This window comes from Leptosomus discolor, chromosome 14 (assembly GCF_034619465.1).
Source record: "Leptosomus discolor isolate bLepDis1 chromosome 14, bLepDis1.hap2, whole genome shotgun sequence".
NCBI lineage: Eukaryota > Metazoa > Chordata > Aves > Leptosomiformes > Leptosomidae > Leptosomus > Leptosomus discolor.
In genome coordinates, this window is record NC_141404.1 from 6,657,104 (window position 1) to 6,676,182 (window position 19,079).

Below are 19,079 nucleotides of genomic sequence, written 5' to 3' on the forward strand. Positions count from 1 at the left end.
TGCAGAGGAGGCGGGTCCGAGAGGTGCGTGCGGGGTGGGGGTGAGGGGGGGCCCGCGTGCTCTGTGCCCACTTACCCCGCGGGGCCGCCCTGAGGCGCGGCGGCAGCTCCGGGGGCACTGGGGGTCTTCCTGCCCCCCCGGGCCCGCTCAGGGGAGGGGGCCGGGGCGGCCGGCCGGTGGCGCGGCGGTGGTGGTGCCTGGGGGGTGGGTTCTTCCCTCCCTGGTGCAGCGTCCCGACCCCCGCGGAGGGTGGGAGCGCGGTGCCCGCCGTGCGCTGCCAGGAGCCGGTGGGCAGTGCCGGAGCCGGCAGCGTAACCTTGTTGTTCCTGTGCAAGGCGCTCTGGTGGCTGCTCTTGGGAAAGCGTTAGTCAAACTTAAGAACTTCCTATTCACGAAGCCTGAACTGGCTCCTCAATAAAAGGAAACGCAAACCCAGGGGTCTTGTGTGGGGAAGCCAGCGAGGAGGGGCCTCCCGAGGCGTCGGGGGCCTGGGTCCCTCTTGCTCCGTCAGGCAGCCGGGGGTTTCTGCTCCTCGGCTCTGCGGGTTCGGCTGCCCGGGTGCCTGCCGAGCTGGGTTCGGGTTGGGGTATCGTTCAGAGTGTGTTTCAAGGTAAATATTTGTGATTGAGGCAACTGTTGCGTTTGTGCTGTTACACAAAGTGACTGGGTTGGGGCAGCTGTTGAAAGCCTCTTAAATCCGATTTTCTCTCACTGAAATAACATGCAGTTAAAACTAGACCTGGTTTCTGATGCAGGTTTTCTGCAACTCCTTTGCTGTTATGTCAGTGTAAAGTGAAAGATAAAACTTATGAGAAATAATTCTTTAAGCATGTTTTTTTACACATTAATCTGTATGAAAACAGGAAATCTTGCAGTTTAAACAGAACTGGTGGTTTAAAACTGTTTGTTTAGTAATCAGATAGGCTTCCTTTTTGCTTGTGGGTATTGTGTGTATGCACATGTATGTATTTCAGTGAGATGACTAGCAGTCACATTTATGTATTTTGAGAAGAGAGGGCTCTGATCGGTGTTGTCTGAGGTAGGCAATTGATCAAACAGCTCAATGTGGTGCGTTGCAACCTGCAGAAAGTGCAGCATCAGTGGTAAGGGGTTGCTGCCAGGAGGGTCAATGAAGCATTTTCCCCAATGGGGCCTAAGAAAACAATAGGTGTTGAATTTTCTACAGGAGAGTGACATTCTGGTTTTACAGTAGCTGAAATATAACGTATTCCTAAAGGAAACATGATGAAAATTCTCCAAAATGGACCAAAATTCAGTGCAGACATACATTTCATAGTGAAGTAGTCACAAATAGTTCTTGTACCAGTGTAATTTTGATATGACTCTGTATAGGAGACTGATGCTTAATATAAAAAAAGGTTCTAATTGCAGTTTGGTGGTTTCTGTTACAGAATAGTTCTACTTTAGAAAGCCAAAAATGAATGTGGAAAAAAAAGAAAAGAAGGTAGAAAAACGAAAAAAGCTAAAGCAACGTGTGGCCCAAAAGGGAGAGCTGGAATCAGGAACTGAACCAAAGAAAAAGAAACAAAACCTGCAGGTAAGTTCTCCCAGTTTTGACTTTTTGTGTGGATATATTGTTACCTGTGATGTGATGGTTTTAGAGATTCAGTACTGAATCTGAATGTGCTATTTGATTTAGTTGCAGTGATTCCTTGGGTGCGATATACCTAGAGTGAAAGTTAAAAGGAGAAGATAAATTGAGCAAAATCTGGATACGATTGTAGCAGTCATAGTACATGATCTCTGTGTGGTTTGGATGCTTCTGTGAAGGGTGGAGAACGGGTGAGAGAATGTGGGTGAAAGGTGAACCAAATGGCTTTAAGCAACTGTCATATGGCAACACAGGCATAGCTTAAGTCTTCATGTGATCCTCAGTAGCTGGAAAAACATGAAAGATGTTTTCTTGAAATCCTCTTGATTTTTGGACAGAATGTCAAGTGGCCAGAAGGTGTCAGCCGTCTCTTTGTATTACTGAACATTTTATGAATTAATTTCATGAGAATGAAATTAGCAGTATTGAGATGTTATTTAAGTGGAAACTTAGAGCTCTAAGTTTTTTGTGATGGAAATGGTACATAAACGGAGTGATTCAATTCTGCTGTCCTGAGTGGTTACTGTAGAACGTGGATCAAAAAAATACAAAGTGGTTTGATACTGTCGAGAAGTGGAGAAGGAAAGGCAAAGGTTTTTTCCTCAGGAATTCTCAAGGTGATAAGCCATGGTCTTAAAAACTCTCTTACGTTTCCTGGCCGAACATAAAATAGATGTGAAAGCTGCTTGTTACTTCATTTATCGTGAGATGTGTAGCTTAATGGAGATCATATAACTAAAAAGTAGTACTACTTATTTTGTTATTGGACTTTATTTAAGCTCATTGGCAAGAATATTTTTTGAGAATTTTTGCATGTGTAAGTGTCGCTAGTTATTACCTTTAGTTTGTGAAGCATAATATAAAAAAAGCCAAGCTATTGGCAGTAGCTATTCAGAGGTCTGTAAATTCTTGCAGTTTTGAACTCAGCAGAAATGTTCCTAAGCAGAGTAGGGAAAGATTGTGTCTTTGTCTATATCAAAGCAAAACCAGAAAATCTGATCTTTATAGCTTAATAAGAGGGAATGGTTTTCCTTTCCTTCGTAGGGTGTGTATTATGGACTTTAGATTCCTGGTACTCTTAATTCAATTTGAGTGAAAATAACTTTCCAGGATAAACCAGTGTGAAATTAAAATGTCCAAAATAAAAATGGTATCACCTGTGACAATCTGTATGATTTCATGTAAAAGTGGAAAAAATCTGAGGTAAGCTTTGAACTCCTAGCAGGCGGGGCCTTTTTGGACCATCTGATGTCAGGTGATGAGTTCTTAGAACCGCCAAATTAGCTGTTGTTGGCCATGCAGACTGTAGGGCTGTACAAGAAAGAGCAAATATTAAATGGAAAGAAGAATCCTTAATACTGTTAGGGAACACCACTAGGCACAAGAGTCATAGAATTCTAGAAGGTGGTGTCAGTGAGTGGCTTAAACATGTATATAGTGTTAGTTTTAGGGAATACCGTATAAAGTCTATGACAAGCCATTGTTTGGCATCCGCTTTCTAAACTATACCTGTTGACAGTAGGAAAGCATAAGTTAGTAGACCGCATTTTTTTGTTTGAAATGACTGTTGAGAATGGAAAAGCGTTAGGCAGATCTTAAGCAATTCTACTTCAGAAATGATTAATGAAAACGAGCTGTTTATGATTGTTATTCAGCATGTGTACTCCCAGCTTCGTGTGAAATACTCAGTTAAGTCAGAACGGCAGTTATGCTTTAGAATGCTTTTGGTCATCAAACCTTGTCAGCATGGAAAATGTAGTAAAAACCAAGGTACAATTGCTTTGTGCGTACAGGAAGATCAGGAGGAACTCTGAGGCTGCAGTGATGTGCTCAGTTAGTCTGGATGGTTCCAAAGAAGAAATTTGGAACAAAAATTAAGGCAACTGCTGAGAGTGTTTATTCTGTGGCCTTACTTTCTTTAAGTTTATTTCTGTTACTTCAAAATAATCTGGAACCTTGATATCTACAGAAATGCCTAAATCATGGCGACTGCATTCTGATGAGCTGTGATTGACTTTTAATGCAGTAACTGAATTAAAGAACTTTGGGGTTTTATTTGACATCCTTAAAGTAAGGATGAGTAGACTCCAGTTTCTCCTAAGGCATTTCATATGTGATGGAAAGAAGTCAAAAGATGGCTATCAACACATTGCTTCTGGTGGGAGAGAGGTTTCACTGCTTCATTAAGTCACTTTACTTCCCTGTGAATTACCCTTTTCTATTCTAGTACAGCAATTTTAGCCTCCAAAGTGGAAAATGTAAATATCTAATTGATTTCGTTACAGAGCTGCAAGCAGGCAAGTTGAAATGTGTCTTAAGTGACTGGATTTAGTGTACATTGATCATTCCTTTGTGAAATTTGTTTCAAAAATTCTTACCAGCCTAAGACTAAAGCATTTTTCCTTGAAACAACTTGACCTTTCAGAGCAATCTTGATGTTTTATTGATTTTCATCTACTCAATTTGTTCTGTTTACATTAAATAGCAATAAGCAATTCAAGACCAATATAAATGTTTTCATGAATGATCTTAGAACCACACAGCTCTAAATGACACATCTCTAGTGGAGCTGAGCAGTACAAGTTTTTAAGCTTAATTCAGTCTTGTGCTTTTCTGACAGATTTTCATAATGTTACTGTGTTATTTAGCTACTTGACAATAACCCCCAAATTTTAATCACAGGTTTGTTTATTTTTTTAAATGCCTGGACATTAATTTTGCTTGTTTTTTAAGGATTTTGTAGTTTGCTGACATACTTGAATGCTAAACCTTCTGATAGTTCAAGTTTATTCTTTTAAATTGCCACCTAACATAGGGATAAAGAAAAGAGATTTAAAATGTGCCACCTAGACTGGTGGTCTAAAGTTAAATACTGGGCCTCTTAAATAAAAATTTCCTGATGGACCTTGTCTCAGACAAATTAATTTTGTTTCAGTTCTCTGAAAACAAATGTTTACAATGTTGTTAACTTGTCATCTTGAAATAACAGAAGTATTAGAAGTGCTTGTTTGCAATTACCTGTGTCTTGCTTCTTTTTATGGGTTTCTTCACCCTTTAAAATTTCAGCCACGAAGCTTATCTGACACTCAACAACACTGTAGGTAGTGAGCAACATGTTGTGGTTGCTTTGTTTATGAAAGCTATTGAGTTCTACCCAGAATGACCTTACCGTATTGAAGGATCTTTTAACCTTGTAATTTAAGGATAGATCTTGTTTCTCCAGTGCTGTTTTCAGAGCTGCAGGGTTTCTACAGAACAGTAAGACATTCTTCCAGAGTTGAACATCTATTAGGCAAGACTCAAAATTCATAATCTTTAGAAAACAATATTAATTTCCTATTCCTTCCCAATTTAGTCTAGTAAACATTGTAACTTTAAGGAAAATTACAGTGATTAAGAGGCAGTTGATCTTTATAAATCAAATCCTGTTGTTCATGGTTGAAGGGTTCATGCTCATACAGTCAGTGGGTGTTGCTTTGTGTGCTCCTTGTTATCCTCAGCATTGCAAATGGTTGGAGGAATCAATGTTTTCCCCAGATAAAGGCAAAATCAGTGGGAAAGGAATTTAATTTTTGAGATTCCATACAGATAGTACAAACAATGGCAAATAAACAAGTAGCTCATGGTGTTTCTTTAATCAGAGGGCTAGTGTGCAGGTGCCCAAACAGTAAGATCTGTTTACTAAATGGAAAATGGCAAAATTAGTAGGGAAAGGGTTTTTCTATTCAGCTTTTAGGAGGTTATCATGAAGACCAATAAGGACGTATTAAGCTAGTGCTACAGCAAAGGAAACCACAAAAAAATGATTATTTAAAATCATTATTTCCTTGTAGTGGTGGAAAACCCCATAAAATTATGTTTAAGCTCTGGAGATAAGTGTTTTGGCATGAGCTTAGTGGAATAGCTGGGAACGCTACTTTGGTATGATCTCTAATGCTGCTTGTAATCAGGTAACCAGGGTAGTAATTTGAATGTTTAATGAATGCAAACCAGACATTCATGCTACAAAACCTATCAAGCAGATACTGTAAAGCTATCATCGGAAAGTATTTATTTATCTGACAACCCACTAATTCATACCAAAGCCTGTTGTTGAAATAATGAGTTGTGGATGATTTGCGAACAAACTCAGTAATCCTTTATTGTTCCATTAATTTATTTTTTTTAATTAATGGGAAGCTTATCTTGTAACCATCAAAATAACTTGATTTATATTCTCCCATCCTAAAAAAATGCCATGAAGTTACAACTTAATGTGACATTACAGGATTTTCTTCTGATTATCAGGCTCCCAATATTAGCTGTACCTTATATATGTTAAAAATACATTTTGGAAACTGCTTGCATTGCAATTCCACTATCAACTCTTCCTGTATTTGTTTAGTTTTGCTTTACTAGTTTAGTCCTCTGTTGTATGCATTAGTGTTATCCAGGGTTGTTATTGTTTAAGAAATATGTAGAAAAACAATCTTAAATATTAAAAAAAGGAAAAAAAAATTTAATTCATTTTATTTAGCATAACCTTCTAAAAGAAGAATCTTGTCTTGTACTGTTCTTTTTGATCATTTTTAAAGTATTTCTAACGTGCAAATAGAGTTGTGTCCACGTTATGAAAAGAAGATGACGTAACCTTTCATCTTCTCCCCCATCCCTCTGTCTCCCCCAACACCTTGACGTGAGGATACATCAGCAGTCGGCAGTTTTCTGGTGATAAAGAGGGGGTGATAGCTATTTCTCAAAATGGCAAAGTTAAGTGTCAGTATGAATATTGGTGCATTGTTGTTAGTCTGCTGGTTTTGGTAGTCTGTAATTGAAATGTTGGGCCTATGTCTGTTTTTTGAGGGAGCTACCTTTCAGTTGAATGATTATTCTTGTTTTACTTGCATTTTGTTTTACTTGCACAAAGAGACAAGTTTGGTGGCCCATTGGCCACTTATTGCCTCGCCGTACAATGGCCTTCTGACAGTTAAAAAAAAAATTATGAAGCTATAAGCCCATTTGGCATTTATGACTTACTGCATCTTATCTTGGTTTGTCTGCTTTCGTGTCACCTATGCAATATTTCTCAAATTAGGGAAAAGAAAATAAAAAAACCCCAAAGTTTGATGGCAGCTGCTTATGGAATGGAAACATTTGTTTCCTGCTACCACTTCTTCATCAGAATATTGATAGTTGCTTTAAAATATTTTATTAAATTAACCATACATTTATTTATTTTTTGAAAGAGGTAAATTTGATTGTGACACCATATAGTGTTTATAGAGAATAGTAGCGCTTTCGTAAACAGACATGTCTAAGAAGGTACAAAATAGTGTCTGAAATATGGACATGCATAGATTAGGCTGAATAATTTTACATTCCTTTGAAAATTATTTTTGTAATGGTAGGAATAGATTCCCAGGAAAGAGTATTCACAGCTGGGAAAACAGTTGCTACTTTGAAGATGGTTTTCCCAGGCGAAAGGCTCAGGTCCCCAACTGTGTTTGGTATAAACAATATGTGGTGTCTTTCTTACTTCTGTTTAAAGGAATTGTGTGTTCTTCATTACATATTAACCAGCAAGAGTTTCATGCTAATTCCGCGTATTTGCCTTAATCTGTACGCATTCAAAGTTAATTCCTTACTTTTGTTAATATATTAGCTGGGGTATTTTATTAATGTCGCCAGGGTGTTGAAGTGATGGGGAGTTTTGTGGTGGAACACAACCGTCCCTTCTTTGCTGTTAAGAGAGGAAATTCTTCCTTCTCCTCTTGGAGCACGTACTTGACTCTCAGCTCCTTCTTTACTTAGTGGTGAGACCTTCCTTGACAGTTCTTGTTATGTTTCCAGTATAAATCCTTGTTTTCATGACTTAGCTGCAAATATCTTCACAAAATTGAAACTCAGCACAGGATTCCCACTTGTGGGCTGAATTTGTGAGTAACGGTCCTCAAGCAGTTGTTGAAGTAAAGAGCAGAGGCTAGATCTGCTTGACTACGTGTTGCCCAGCTCCAGACCACTGAGAACACTGTTTTCTGCCCTTTGGCAATTATGATTGTGATAATGACTTCTAACTCATCATAGACAGAAGCATCATAAACGAAAACTGCTGGAAAAGGGCCAAATTGCTGAATATAGAAAATTTGGCACAAAAATCTCAAAATATGTGTAACTTCAGTTAAAAAAAAAATTCCCATTACAGGTTTGAATTCACAAAATGCATTCCACTTGGCAAGAAATTAAGTTGTAAGCTTGAGAAGATAAACACTTGCTACGTTCTGATACAGGATAGAGAGCAGAGAAATGGGCATCCAAAGGCAATTGTTCTCGACAGGGCTTGAAACTTGGAAGTTAGAAGAGTGTAACATGTTAATAGAAGCCTGATTCTTCTGGATTTGTTACTTCCTCTTTATTGCTCTTGGTATTATTTTGTTAATGTTAATTTGTTAAAAAACTAAAATGGCACAGATTTGGATATTTAAAATATGTTTATTCTAAACCCCAGCAATTTTCCCTGTCCTTGACAGAATGCTACTGCTTTTTTTAAACAATGTGGGAATCTGGTATAAGGATTTTTTATAAAATACAAATTATTGTATTGTGTGTTGATTAAAAAAACAACCAACCAACCTAACAAAAAAAACTACACAAGAAAATCAAAAAACCAACCAAACAACAAACCCAAACATTTTGGAGCAGATAAAAGGGCAATGATGACTGCTTCCACAGTATGAATGAGGAACTAGAATTATTTAATCAGAAGTTTCCTCTTACAAAATACCTTTTGTGTTTAGATGCAACGTTGTCAACTGCATGAAAGATTAGTGTATATTTATGTATGTTAGTTAATAAATTACAGCGTAGATAAAATGGCTTTTGGGTATTAGATCAAAACCACACAGATTAATAAATACTTGGAAAGTGATTGTCTGTTACATCCAATAGGTAATTAGAACAGAAAATTAATCTTTTGACTTTTAGAAGCTGCCTGAAATAACGAGGATGCAAGCATGAAGGTATTTGACAGGGGAACCTCTTTGCTTAAAGAATCAGACTGTCTTTGAAAGCATTTACCTGTTTCTAATTGAATCCCACAAGAGTTCTGTAGGACATCACAGAAGATCATCAACCAATATTTTATTAGATTTCTCAGCATTATCTTACTAATTTGCATCTGTAAACCAGGCTTTTGCAAACGGCATATATACACAAGGGAAGACAAAGCTCTGCTCCTACCATCTTAGTTTGAAACGTGTCGAAACTGTTCAGAGAATGTACTGAAGACTTAGAACTGCATCACTTAAAAAGGACAGGAGAGGTTATATAAAAGAGAATAGAAAATCTTAAGCATGCAGGGAAAATACCTACTTTTAATAACTGTTGTTCTGTGCTACCTTTATGTTATGTACTGAACCCTAAGTGTCAGTCATTCCTATTCACCCGCTTGTAAAATAACTGGGTGGTTACAGAACTGTTACGTTGAACTGTAATACAAAGCTCATTGAAATCAATTGTGGCCTTTTTGTGGGTTCAGAGCAGACCTTGGAGCCTTCATGTACCTTGTTGGCTCATTCTTTTTTTTTTCTCGTTACCTTTGGAATAGACAATTTTTCCTCTTTTATTATGGAAGTCCCATCTTTCATGGCTGTTCTTATGTCCAAATCTGTAGCTCCAGGATTTTCTAAAGGCATTTTTAGTAAACTTGCGGTGTTTTGTTTGTTTGTTTTCATGGTAAAAGTTTACCATGCTTCATTTAAACATGTATCTTCTTTACAAAGATTTGTCTAGATTAAGTCATGGTCTAGTTTGGGCTTAGAACAGGAGCGTCTGTCCAACTATCCTGATCCTACAGGTCTTGTAATAACATCTTCTGGCCAAGACCCAAAAGATCTCACTCAGTGAGTGTGAAGAGCACCAACCTAGCAGGGGACAGGGACAGTTTTCTGTGGTTCCTCATGGACCCCTTGTTACGGGCTGAGCATGCAGCTATGTTCTGTGTGATCTGATGTCGGCACCTCTGCCAGCACATTTGCGCTTCCGATCGCGCGACGCTTCATAGCGTCATGCACCATCAAGCATCTTTACATTAGAATAAGAAAATAACGTCACATTTTTCACTGTTCTCAGCGTATTGAGCTTTTAATTACATAAAGTTGGAAGAATTACTTCTGAATTTGAAAGCCAAGCAAGTTTATAATTAAGTTCTCATAGGTGTCACTGTCTAGCTGCGTCTTCTTCCTGTCTTGCTACTCAACCATCAGATGGGTGTTTGGAATATCATCACCCAGTTTAAGTGAGCCCTTCCCTTGGTTTCTCTCTCAATTTGCTCTATGCACTTCACTCATAACTAAGTACTGGAACACAAGAGTTAAAAGGTTTCTATAGTCAGGTAAAGGCTATTTCTCTTCTGTAGTTCTGAATGGAGAGAGAGAGAATGAAAGGAAGAAAATCTTATTTGCCATTATATTACTGTTTCTATTGAGAGAATGCCCAGGAAAGGAAATGTTTCTGCTGCTGAGGCAGAAAACAAATCTATCTTCGCCACTATTAGGCAATTCTAGCACTGAGCTCTTTCTGTAAAAATAGCCTTATCTCCAATTCCGAGGGATAATTTAACAATATTCCAATAATTTTCCTGTTTCTCTACTCTGTCTCTTTTTTCAAAGTTTTTCTAGTCTATCCAGAAAACACATTCCATGTAGTTTGAAAAGGTTTTAAGCTTTTTCAGTCACTTTGCTTGCAGGTTAAGTGAGTTGGGACTTGTAAGCAAAATCGCTGCTTTGGAAAGGCTTACCCTGCTGCATTAAATATTTATTTGGAGTAGATATATTTAAAAAGTTAGGTTTTACTTTTTGGTAACGAACAGGTTAGTAGTTTGTTAATTTAGAACTCTACTTCTGTGTATAACTGTAGCAGACTTTGAACAATTGGAGAAAATAGATTGGAAACTTGAATATGGTTTTGTCACTGGGGTCAAGCAACTTGAAAAGCCATTCTGAACACACAGGTTACTTTGTAAGACTCAGGCAATCATCTTTAAATCTTATCATGGAATTCACTGGGCATGTGTAAAATAACTGAAGTAGCATCTAAGAGACTGAGTTGAAAGTAATGAGCTGATCCTGCACTGTCTGAAGTCCTGAGAAGGCGTTGTTCTGTTGTTGTCATCTTGGGTGTCTGGCTCAGTATGTGACTGTTTATTCGTAGCTCCTGGCTGTGTCATGCTGCTGTATGATGGAAGGGAAGTCTAAAATGAAGGCAAAAGCCAAGGGCTGAAAGTTTGGTGTATTGTATGTCAACATGGAATAAATAGTTTGGACAATACTGTTGAAGACAAGACACCTAAATGATGAATGTGAATGGAGGGTGTTCAGGTTTTCAAATCCAGTGCGTCTCCCTTTGAAACAGCGCAGGGCACGTGCCACAATGTACCTCCCTGGCAGCAGAGCTTAAGGGCATACTGAAAAGGTGGTCTGTGTGCGTGTCTTAAAAATGACTTGTTCCCTGTAATCTGTTGTTGTGGATTTAACATAAAATAGATAAAGTGGAATTCCAAGGTGGAAATTGTTTATTGGTAATGTATTTATTAAACATGATGTAATAATAGTAATTTCTTAATGTAAACACTCTCAATGAGGAATGGCTAGGTCTAACTGTGTATCGATGGGCTGCTGTAGATGTAATTGGTAATGTAAGCGTAAAGATATAGTTCAGTCGATTTGAATTAATTTGGTCCTATACTCTTCTGTGCTGAACGTTTTAAATATTTGTCTGATTGTCTGAATGGGTAAGGTGAGACTTTTGTAGTGGAAGGAAAGGATACTGTCCCTTAAATTAAAATCAAACACTTATCTTTTGTTTTCAATCAAAATGAAATTAATTCATTGGTTCTCTTTCATGAATAGCTATTAAAATTCAAACCTGCCTTCTTCATACACTCACTTGTTTTTCCTCCTTATGCAGAAACAAGTTCAAGTGGAATTAAATGATAATGAGGGTTGAACTTGACATGCTTTTACTTATGGCAAACCACTTTTTAACATATTTTTATGTGACAATCCAAGCCATTTAAAATTATCCAGACAACCTTTTTTCCCTTTTTTGCAATCTTAATAAACAGCTGAGAGAATACAGCAAAATCCTTACATGGGGAAAAAAAATTCAGTTAGCTTCTAACATAACTTGATGGCTGGAAAAAGATCAGAGCCTGCACTGTACAGCCAGTGAATTTGGTTTAAAACACAGATACTTGGTCTGAAATTCTAAAAGCATTTTCTTGTTGAAACTTTGTGCTCAATTTTTTTTTTTTAAAGCTTGCCTATTTGCAAGTTTAGTAGAATGGATTTTCTATGGCAGATAAGCCATTTTCAATTAATATAAATGTCAGATTGCACTGGGGGAATATAAGATGAACTTGTATCTTTTTCGTTTGATAGAAACAATATTGAAGAAAACCGTGTTTTAAGAACTCTTATTTTTGCTTTTTAAATAATTTGTAGTGTATGTTGTCTTTCAGAATTGGTGGATTGACTATTGTGAATGCTAGTGTTGTGATTTTTTTTCTATGGAATCTAAAGGGGAAGGGGGGGGGGGAGACTTTTCTTGCATCTTGCCTGTATTATGTCAAAGTCTTGCACAGAATCTGGGATCGCCTGACTCATTGATTCAAATTCCCTGTCACATGCCCTCATGTCATGTAATGCTTTTCATAAATTAACCAAGCTTTATCTTTAGTCTGACTGACTTTGCTTTTTCTAGATGTGGATGTGTTACGCCTGCAGAGTCGGCATTTAGTGTATCTCCTAAAATTATTAAAAGGATGCAAAGTTACAGCATCTCTTTAACATGTTAAAATGGTCTCAGATAACCATTTTTCTCATATCTTTTTGCACAAGAGGGAAGACTTGCTTTTAGTTGCGTCAGGTTCAGACTGCTGTTAGTTTGTGCTGTTTGGATTTATTTTGTTTCTAGGTAGTCAATAATACTCTGTGCATTCAAGACATTTTTGTGTTAAGGTATTATTTTCAAAAGCAGTTAACACTTTCAGGGATTCTTTGATTTTTTTTTTTTCCTTTTTTTTCCTGTGTGCTTCCCCTGGTACTAGACTTTTCTTGTCTGGAGACCTGATATAGAGTATTATAGCAAAGATTGTAAGCATCTGTGATAAACAGGTTTTTAAATCTCATAGTTGTCATCAGCCCACCATTTTAAAGGCATATGGAATCCTTTCCTTAAATTAAACAATTTCTGAGAGAACAGAGAAAAGTGAAGAAGTTGTATAAAAATTCTTACTCTTATTTCCCCTTCCTCCTATACTCCAGAAAAGGTTTTGTTTGCTCATGAGCATGTTCTTTAAAATTAAAGAAAACTACATAGAGCACAGGTCTTTTTGGTTCATAGGTAAGCCATGGTAATGAGTTATTGCAAGATAATGGGCTGCTGCAAGCACATTGTATATATAAATACATGAAAGTTTCATGGCATTTCTGTAAATACTACTTTGTGCGTGGTTACTCTTTAAAAAAAAAAAGTTTTGGGAAGAAGTATGCCATTTTTTCACCTGGGAGAGTACTTTTTCTTTAAGGTGAGTAGTATGTTTGAATTTAGTCATTCCAGGCATGCTTCATAAGCCTGTACCAAAATATCAACAATAAGAAACTCATCAGGTAGTTTAGGTTTGTAATTTGTTTTTAAACATGCAATAGGTCGTTTCAGGCTGAGTAAATATTGTTTTCCTCATATTATAGTAATCAGATCTTTCCCAGATTTCACTATGATATCAGGACATTACTGAATACGGTCATGTAGAAACAAACTATTTCATGGTATGCATGAACAGGCATTTGCTATTACTGTCTGTTCTTATAAGCTTCTGAGCAAAGATGCTTTCTTGATTTTGTTATCTACTGTGGTGATGAAAGGGCTTCCACCATAGCCTTGATCAAAAACTAGATTCCTCCGTTGGAAGGGAGGAGCAGGGGTAAAGGAATTTACTCCTATAAAAACAAAATAAGTGGCAACTACAATTGGGACTGTGTATTCCTGTAACCCCAAGTAAGTTATTTATTCATGGCAAGTGTCGAGATTGCACAAACCTAATATAGCTGTAACCTCAGAAGATGTGTTTGTCTTCGCAGAATTGCATTGCCAAGAGAATTATCCATTCCTTCCAGTCTTTCAAGGTATGATTAGTGTACATTGGCAGTCAATAGGGTATCAGTAATTGTGGCTAATTCTAAAAGTGAAAATAATGATGAAAACGGGCTATGTGTGATGTAGCACAATGGTGTGCGATTTCTTGCTCAGTGTTGTTTAGCAACCCGTTCTATGCAGAGAAGGCATGGCAATGCTTGCATCTTTCTTTAGAGAAGATATTTGCTCTTCTACAGGGAAGATGTGGCTAAATGACATTTTTCCTTAGACTATGATTAGCAGTCACTTGCAAGTAATCAGTAGCTGCGGCAAACTCCACCCTGCAGTTCCTGTTTCAGTTGCAGGAATATCTAGCTAGCTATTTCAAATTCAGCTATCGTCTTGTGGCCTTTCTGTTTATAGGTCAAGTCTTTTGTGGCCAAAGCTTCCAGTAGGAAACTAAATATTTCGTGAGAAATATGAGTGGAATTATTGTTTTCACTGTTTTCTTCATTGCTTAGTAACTTTAGTCATTGTTTGAAGTGTCTTAAGTTTAAAAATAATATAAAATCCGTTCATGTGCTAATGGATTCATATATGACATTTGAAAATAGGACAGAGCATCTTATTCTGCAGAGTTCTGGTGCTTATGTCAATGAGCACAGAGGTGAAATGAGTTTGTTCACTTCAGAGATGCAGCAAGTGGTGTTTTAATGATCTTCCACACTAATCTCTAGGAACTTTATAGCTCCCTCTGAACAAGTTCAGCAGTACCCTGTGCTAAACACCTATCAGATTTAAAACCCAATTAATTTATAGCAGAAATTAAAAAACTATTGTTTTCCAGTATGTGGTGCTAACATTTGTTTTCTTAGTATAATTAATCTTCAAATGAACAAAGCAACTAACATGCATTTTAAAATCTTGAAAGGCCAGTGGTTTCTGGAGATGGGATGGATGGTGCACGAAGTGCAAATCTGATAATAGCTAATCACCCTCCCCATTACGTAAGTTCTTTTCTAAAAACTGAGGCTTCTGTCATTTTAAGTAATCTTGATACTCTTTAGCAGAACGTGATTTTTTTTTTTTTTTTTAAGCCACACCATTTTGTTCTGGTAATCAGAATAGGCCTGCTAAATGTAAAGAGTTCTTTTGCAACTTGCATTTAAATCTGAAGGCAGATGTGAATGTACGGATATATGCACTGGCATTTTTGACAAAAGGCCCAATTATGTCCTGGGAAGACAGAATGAAGCATTACATTTTGCTTCTGTGAAGTTCTTTGAGATGAGCAATGTAGTTACAGATGATTTCAGTTTTGATTGAGTACTGATGTAAATAGTAGATTACATTTATGAGACGAAAACTCGCCACTGTGCTAGATTATATTAAGATTAAAAAAAAAGTTAATCATGGGAGACATGCTAGACTACAGTGACAATAGTACTTTGTAGTTCCTCTAAGCAAAATAATTTATCTTAACATATTTGGATGAAAAAAATCAATGTTTTCTACATCTCCACATCAATATGTTGTAATGATTTTTCCCCACTGTTAGGGCAGCTTCATTATTTCAGTGGAAGTACCTTATATACACCAGCAAAGTAGCATCTCTGATAATCAGGTTACATCTAGAGTCTTTCTAACTTGATAAAATTTTCCTAGTATTTTGTAATTCATACATATATAATACAAAATAAAGCTCCTTCAGTGCTCAGCTTTTAATAATCCTGTTCATAATTAAATATAAATCTGACTAAAACATATTCTTCTACATTAAAGTCTTGTCATAAAAACATTTTGAATATAAACCTTCAATACTCAGTAGAGCGATACAATATATATATACAGACGCACTTTTTTCTGTTAGTAGCAAGCATTTTGTTCACTATTTGCACAACTTCACAGTCATGTTTCATACAACCACTACTAAATCAGACTTCTGATTGCTCATTACTGTCAGGAATGACAGACGTTAAGGCAGCCTGACAAAAGCGATGTAATGTTGACATTTTTGTTTTCTGTTCAATATACAGTCGCAGTTTGTCTCTGAAGGTTTCCCCTAGAAAACTGTAAATTAACGGGTTCAAACAGCTATTAGAAAAAGCTGCTAGGTTCACAATATGTCCTGTTAAAGGATAATCATGTCTGAAGGATGGGTTGCTTGAAGACACAGGCTCGCTTTTCTTTTGAAGAAGTTGGACACTAATGAAGACATTTTCAGGTAGCCAGCAGATAAAGAAAACCAAGACAACAACAAAAATCATTCGAAGAGCCTTTTGTCGCCGCAGACGTAGACTCCTATGCTTGTGTGCTTTTATAAGAACTCGAACAATTAATGAGTAACAAAGACCGATGATCACAAAGGGGATAATAAACCCCAAGGTTATTTCTAGCCACTGGATTTCTTTTACATCTGCAAAACAAAAATAGACCTCTCCGGTGTGTTGTAAATGCACAGCTGTAAATGGAACTAGTGCTGCAGAAATAGATGCCATCCATATGAGACCACAGCTTAATCTAGCGTGTTGCATAGTGCGAAATATGTTGGACCTCATTACTTTTGCCAGTGCTATGTATCTGTCAAAACTCATCCATGTCAGAAAGAAAATGCTGCTATACATGTTGATCTGAAGGAACAAAGACATAAAGGTACAAATAATAGTGATATCATAATACTTTTCATCAAGATTAAAAACCTCAATGAGAGAATCAGCAACTAAAATGAGATCAGCTACTGCAAGATTTATGAAGTAAAGGTCTGGAATAGTCATTTTTTCACGAAAGCTTATGTTGACAACCAGTATCAGAATGTTTCCTACAAAACCAATAGGAAAAAGAAATATTGTGTAAAGACATGATAAGAAGAGACCAATAACGTATTGTTGGTGTTCTGATTTATCAGCTAATCTAGAAGATATGCTTTCATTACACAAATGTGATCCGTTTAGGTTAAAAGTTGTGCTGTTACATATAACAGGTGATATTGAGGCAGAGTAAGTTTCCATGGTTAAAATATCTGCAGAAGAGATATTAGTACTCACAGTCTGATAGTAATGCCAAAAAAATCAGATTTTTGATTGTTTTCAACTAAGTTCCTAGTAAGCATTTTGATTGGAATGGAAAAAGATGTACATTTATGTATAGGAAATTAAAATTCTTTAGAAGTCAAAGTAATTAGACTTAAAATTGACTCAAATCTAACAGTACAAATAGTAAATGTCGTAATTTTTTTACAGGATACTCTGTACATTGCAAATGGGAGAATCTGCGGTTCCTGTTTGCCTTAAGATCATGTAGGAATCTTTACCATTGTGGTATTTGGATCTCTTTTTATTAAAGCTTTTCATCAACAGTGTCTCTTCATGCAGGTTGGAAGGTAGAATTTTAGCTCCATTTGTTTTCTTTTAATAATCAATTAACATCCTTGGACCTGCAATTTGCAAATAGAAAACAATTAATTTCATACTCCAGCATTGTACTGTGTACCATATGCTTCTGCTAACTTGACATATACAGCTGAGGTTGTAAGAAACATCATGTTTGAATATATACACAGAGGTTCAGTTAAAAGATTTTTAAATTTGTGCTATATGATAATATATTGTGAAGGCAGATCTGTTAAAATTGTGTGTACCTTTCGGGGATTCAGTATGGAAAAATGTAGAAATATAGAAAATCAGAACAGTGAGTTTAGCCTACTGGAGAGAAGTATTTGTTTATATAAGATGTATATTAAAAATATATATTTCATCATCAGCTTGTAAGGCTATTGAGTAGCAGAGTCTGTGGCTGAGAAGGCAATGGAGATAAAAAGCAGTTGGTTCCTTCTGCTTTCAGTGGGAAGGAAAAGGCAAATTTTAGAATTGAAGGTAATGAAAGCAGCATATTGATTTACACCAACATTATTATACTCAATTTGCTTTTCTTTGTGATTAGTTATGTTGCACTGACTTCCGGATAGCAATGGAAAATATCAGTTATCTGATTTGTTTGCTTATAAATGTTGAATACTGTGGACTTGAAGCATTGCTAGAAGTTTATTTAAAAGAAACAAACAAAGAAAAGACACCCCAAACAAACGAAACAGTAAGAAAATGATAACCCAGGGTACTTTGTGTTGAATTTTAAATATTTTGAATGGCTGTAATCTTCATCTTACTACCAAAACCTTGTTTTTAATGACACTTAAACATATTTCAAAAAGTTAAATTGTTTACTAGTAGAATTCATGCATGTTTCCACATGTTAGTGACTTACATCCTGCTGTTGTATGTCTGGGGAACAAAAAGGAGCAGACTGCTAATGGACTAGGAGTGTTGGAATATTTTCAGTCAGAAATACAGCTCTGAGTTTGCTTAAATGTATTCAAGTTATCAGAAGTAGCTAGCAGAGACTTAAATAAAGATATCAGTTCCAAAGCTTTTACTTCTAATGAAATAGGTATAAGTACACAGTAGCTGTTGCTATGTTTTGAATGATTTTCATCATGTAAGTCTTGATGCTAAAATGTCCATATGAAATTTCACTTATTTGAAGGTTTGGTGTTTGTTTCAAGTAGCTATGGCAGTCAGACATGAACTGTCTTTCATGTTACATAAAATTTTATTTTTTAATAAGGCAGTAAAACTGCTTTAAATACAATAAAAGGTAAGTTAACAGTCTAAGCAATTGATTTTAAAAGGCTGGTCTGTGGTCAGATTTTAATTACATTGTGAAAGGCCACCAAAAGCCAAGCAATTACAAGCATTACAGGTAACCCTGTACTGTGAAACGCTTTATTTTACCTCAATTCCATTTCTCCAGAGCTGATTTTCCTCCAGACAACAGAAGACTGGTTCTTGCTCCGGTACACGCTTAATGGATGTGTCAGCTCCGACTGTCGTCTCAGTAAAAACTTGTATTTAGGTGTGCAAAGCTGCAGTGAATGCCACCTGTTGACGATTCAGCAGTAAACAAAAAAAAAATCATGTAAAAGTCTCTTCTGTTTTAAAACGTCTTAAATAAAGGATAGTTTGCAGCAGCAAAATGTGGATCTTGCTGCATGTCCTTGGCAATAAAACAAGCTTTATAGATTCCCAGGGTTGTTCTAATTTGTGTGCAGTTGAAGTGCTGCTGAACAGCCTTATAAGGCTAGAATTAACCCTGTTTCTGCTGGTTTCTTTTTTTTACTAGAACTAGTCAAGCATCTTCTGTCTCCCGTTTGTCAGTTTTATTTTGCCTAATGTTCATTTCACCCTCCTTTCTGCCTCTAGCATTTTTTCAAATTACGTAGTCCACTCAAACAGATGAAAATAATGAAGAGATTTATTTGCAAATTGTAACTAAGCACAATGTACGTAGATATAAAACCATA

General features: G+C 36.6%; 2 protein-coding genes across 2 annotated transcripts in view; one reads left to right on the forward strand and one right to left on the reverse strand.

The window, feature by feature from the left end:
* CHLSN (cholesin) overlaps nt 1-19,079 on the forward strand; it is a 133,526-nt gene continuing 114,447 nt past the window's right edge. Inside the window, exons 1-2 of the mRNA XM_086473133.1 lie at nt 1-23; nt 1,413-1,558. Of these exons, the coding sequence (XP_086329259.1) occupies nt 1,439-1,558 (120 nt within the window). The 5' untranslated portion in view covers nt 1-23; nt 1,413-1,438. The remainder of the gene's footprint in view (nt 24-1,412; nt 1,559-19,079) is intronic.
* GPER1 (G protein-coupled estrogen receptor 1) lies at nt 15,658-16,731 on the reverse strand. The gene has a single exon (XM_009950490.2). It carries the CDS (start codon nt 16,729-16,731, stop codon nt 15,658-15,660), a length of 1,074 nt encoding a protein of 357 aa, XP_009948792.1.

Coding starts and splice junctions, on each gene's coding strand:
- GPER1 (XM_009950490.2), bottom strand. CDS start 16,731: ATGGAAACTTACTCTGCCTCAATATCACCTGTTATATGTAACAGCACA.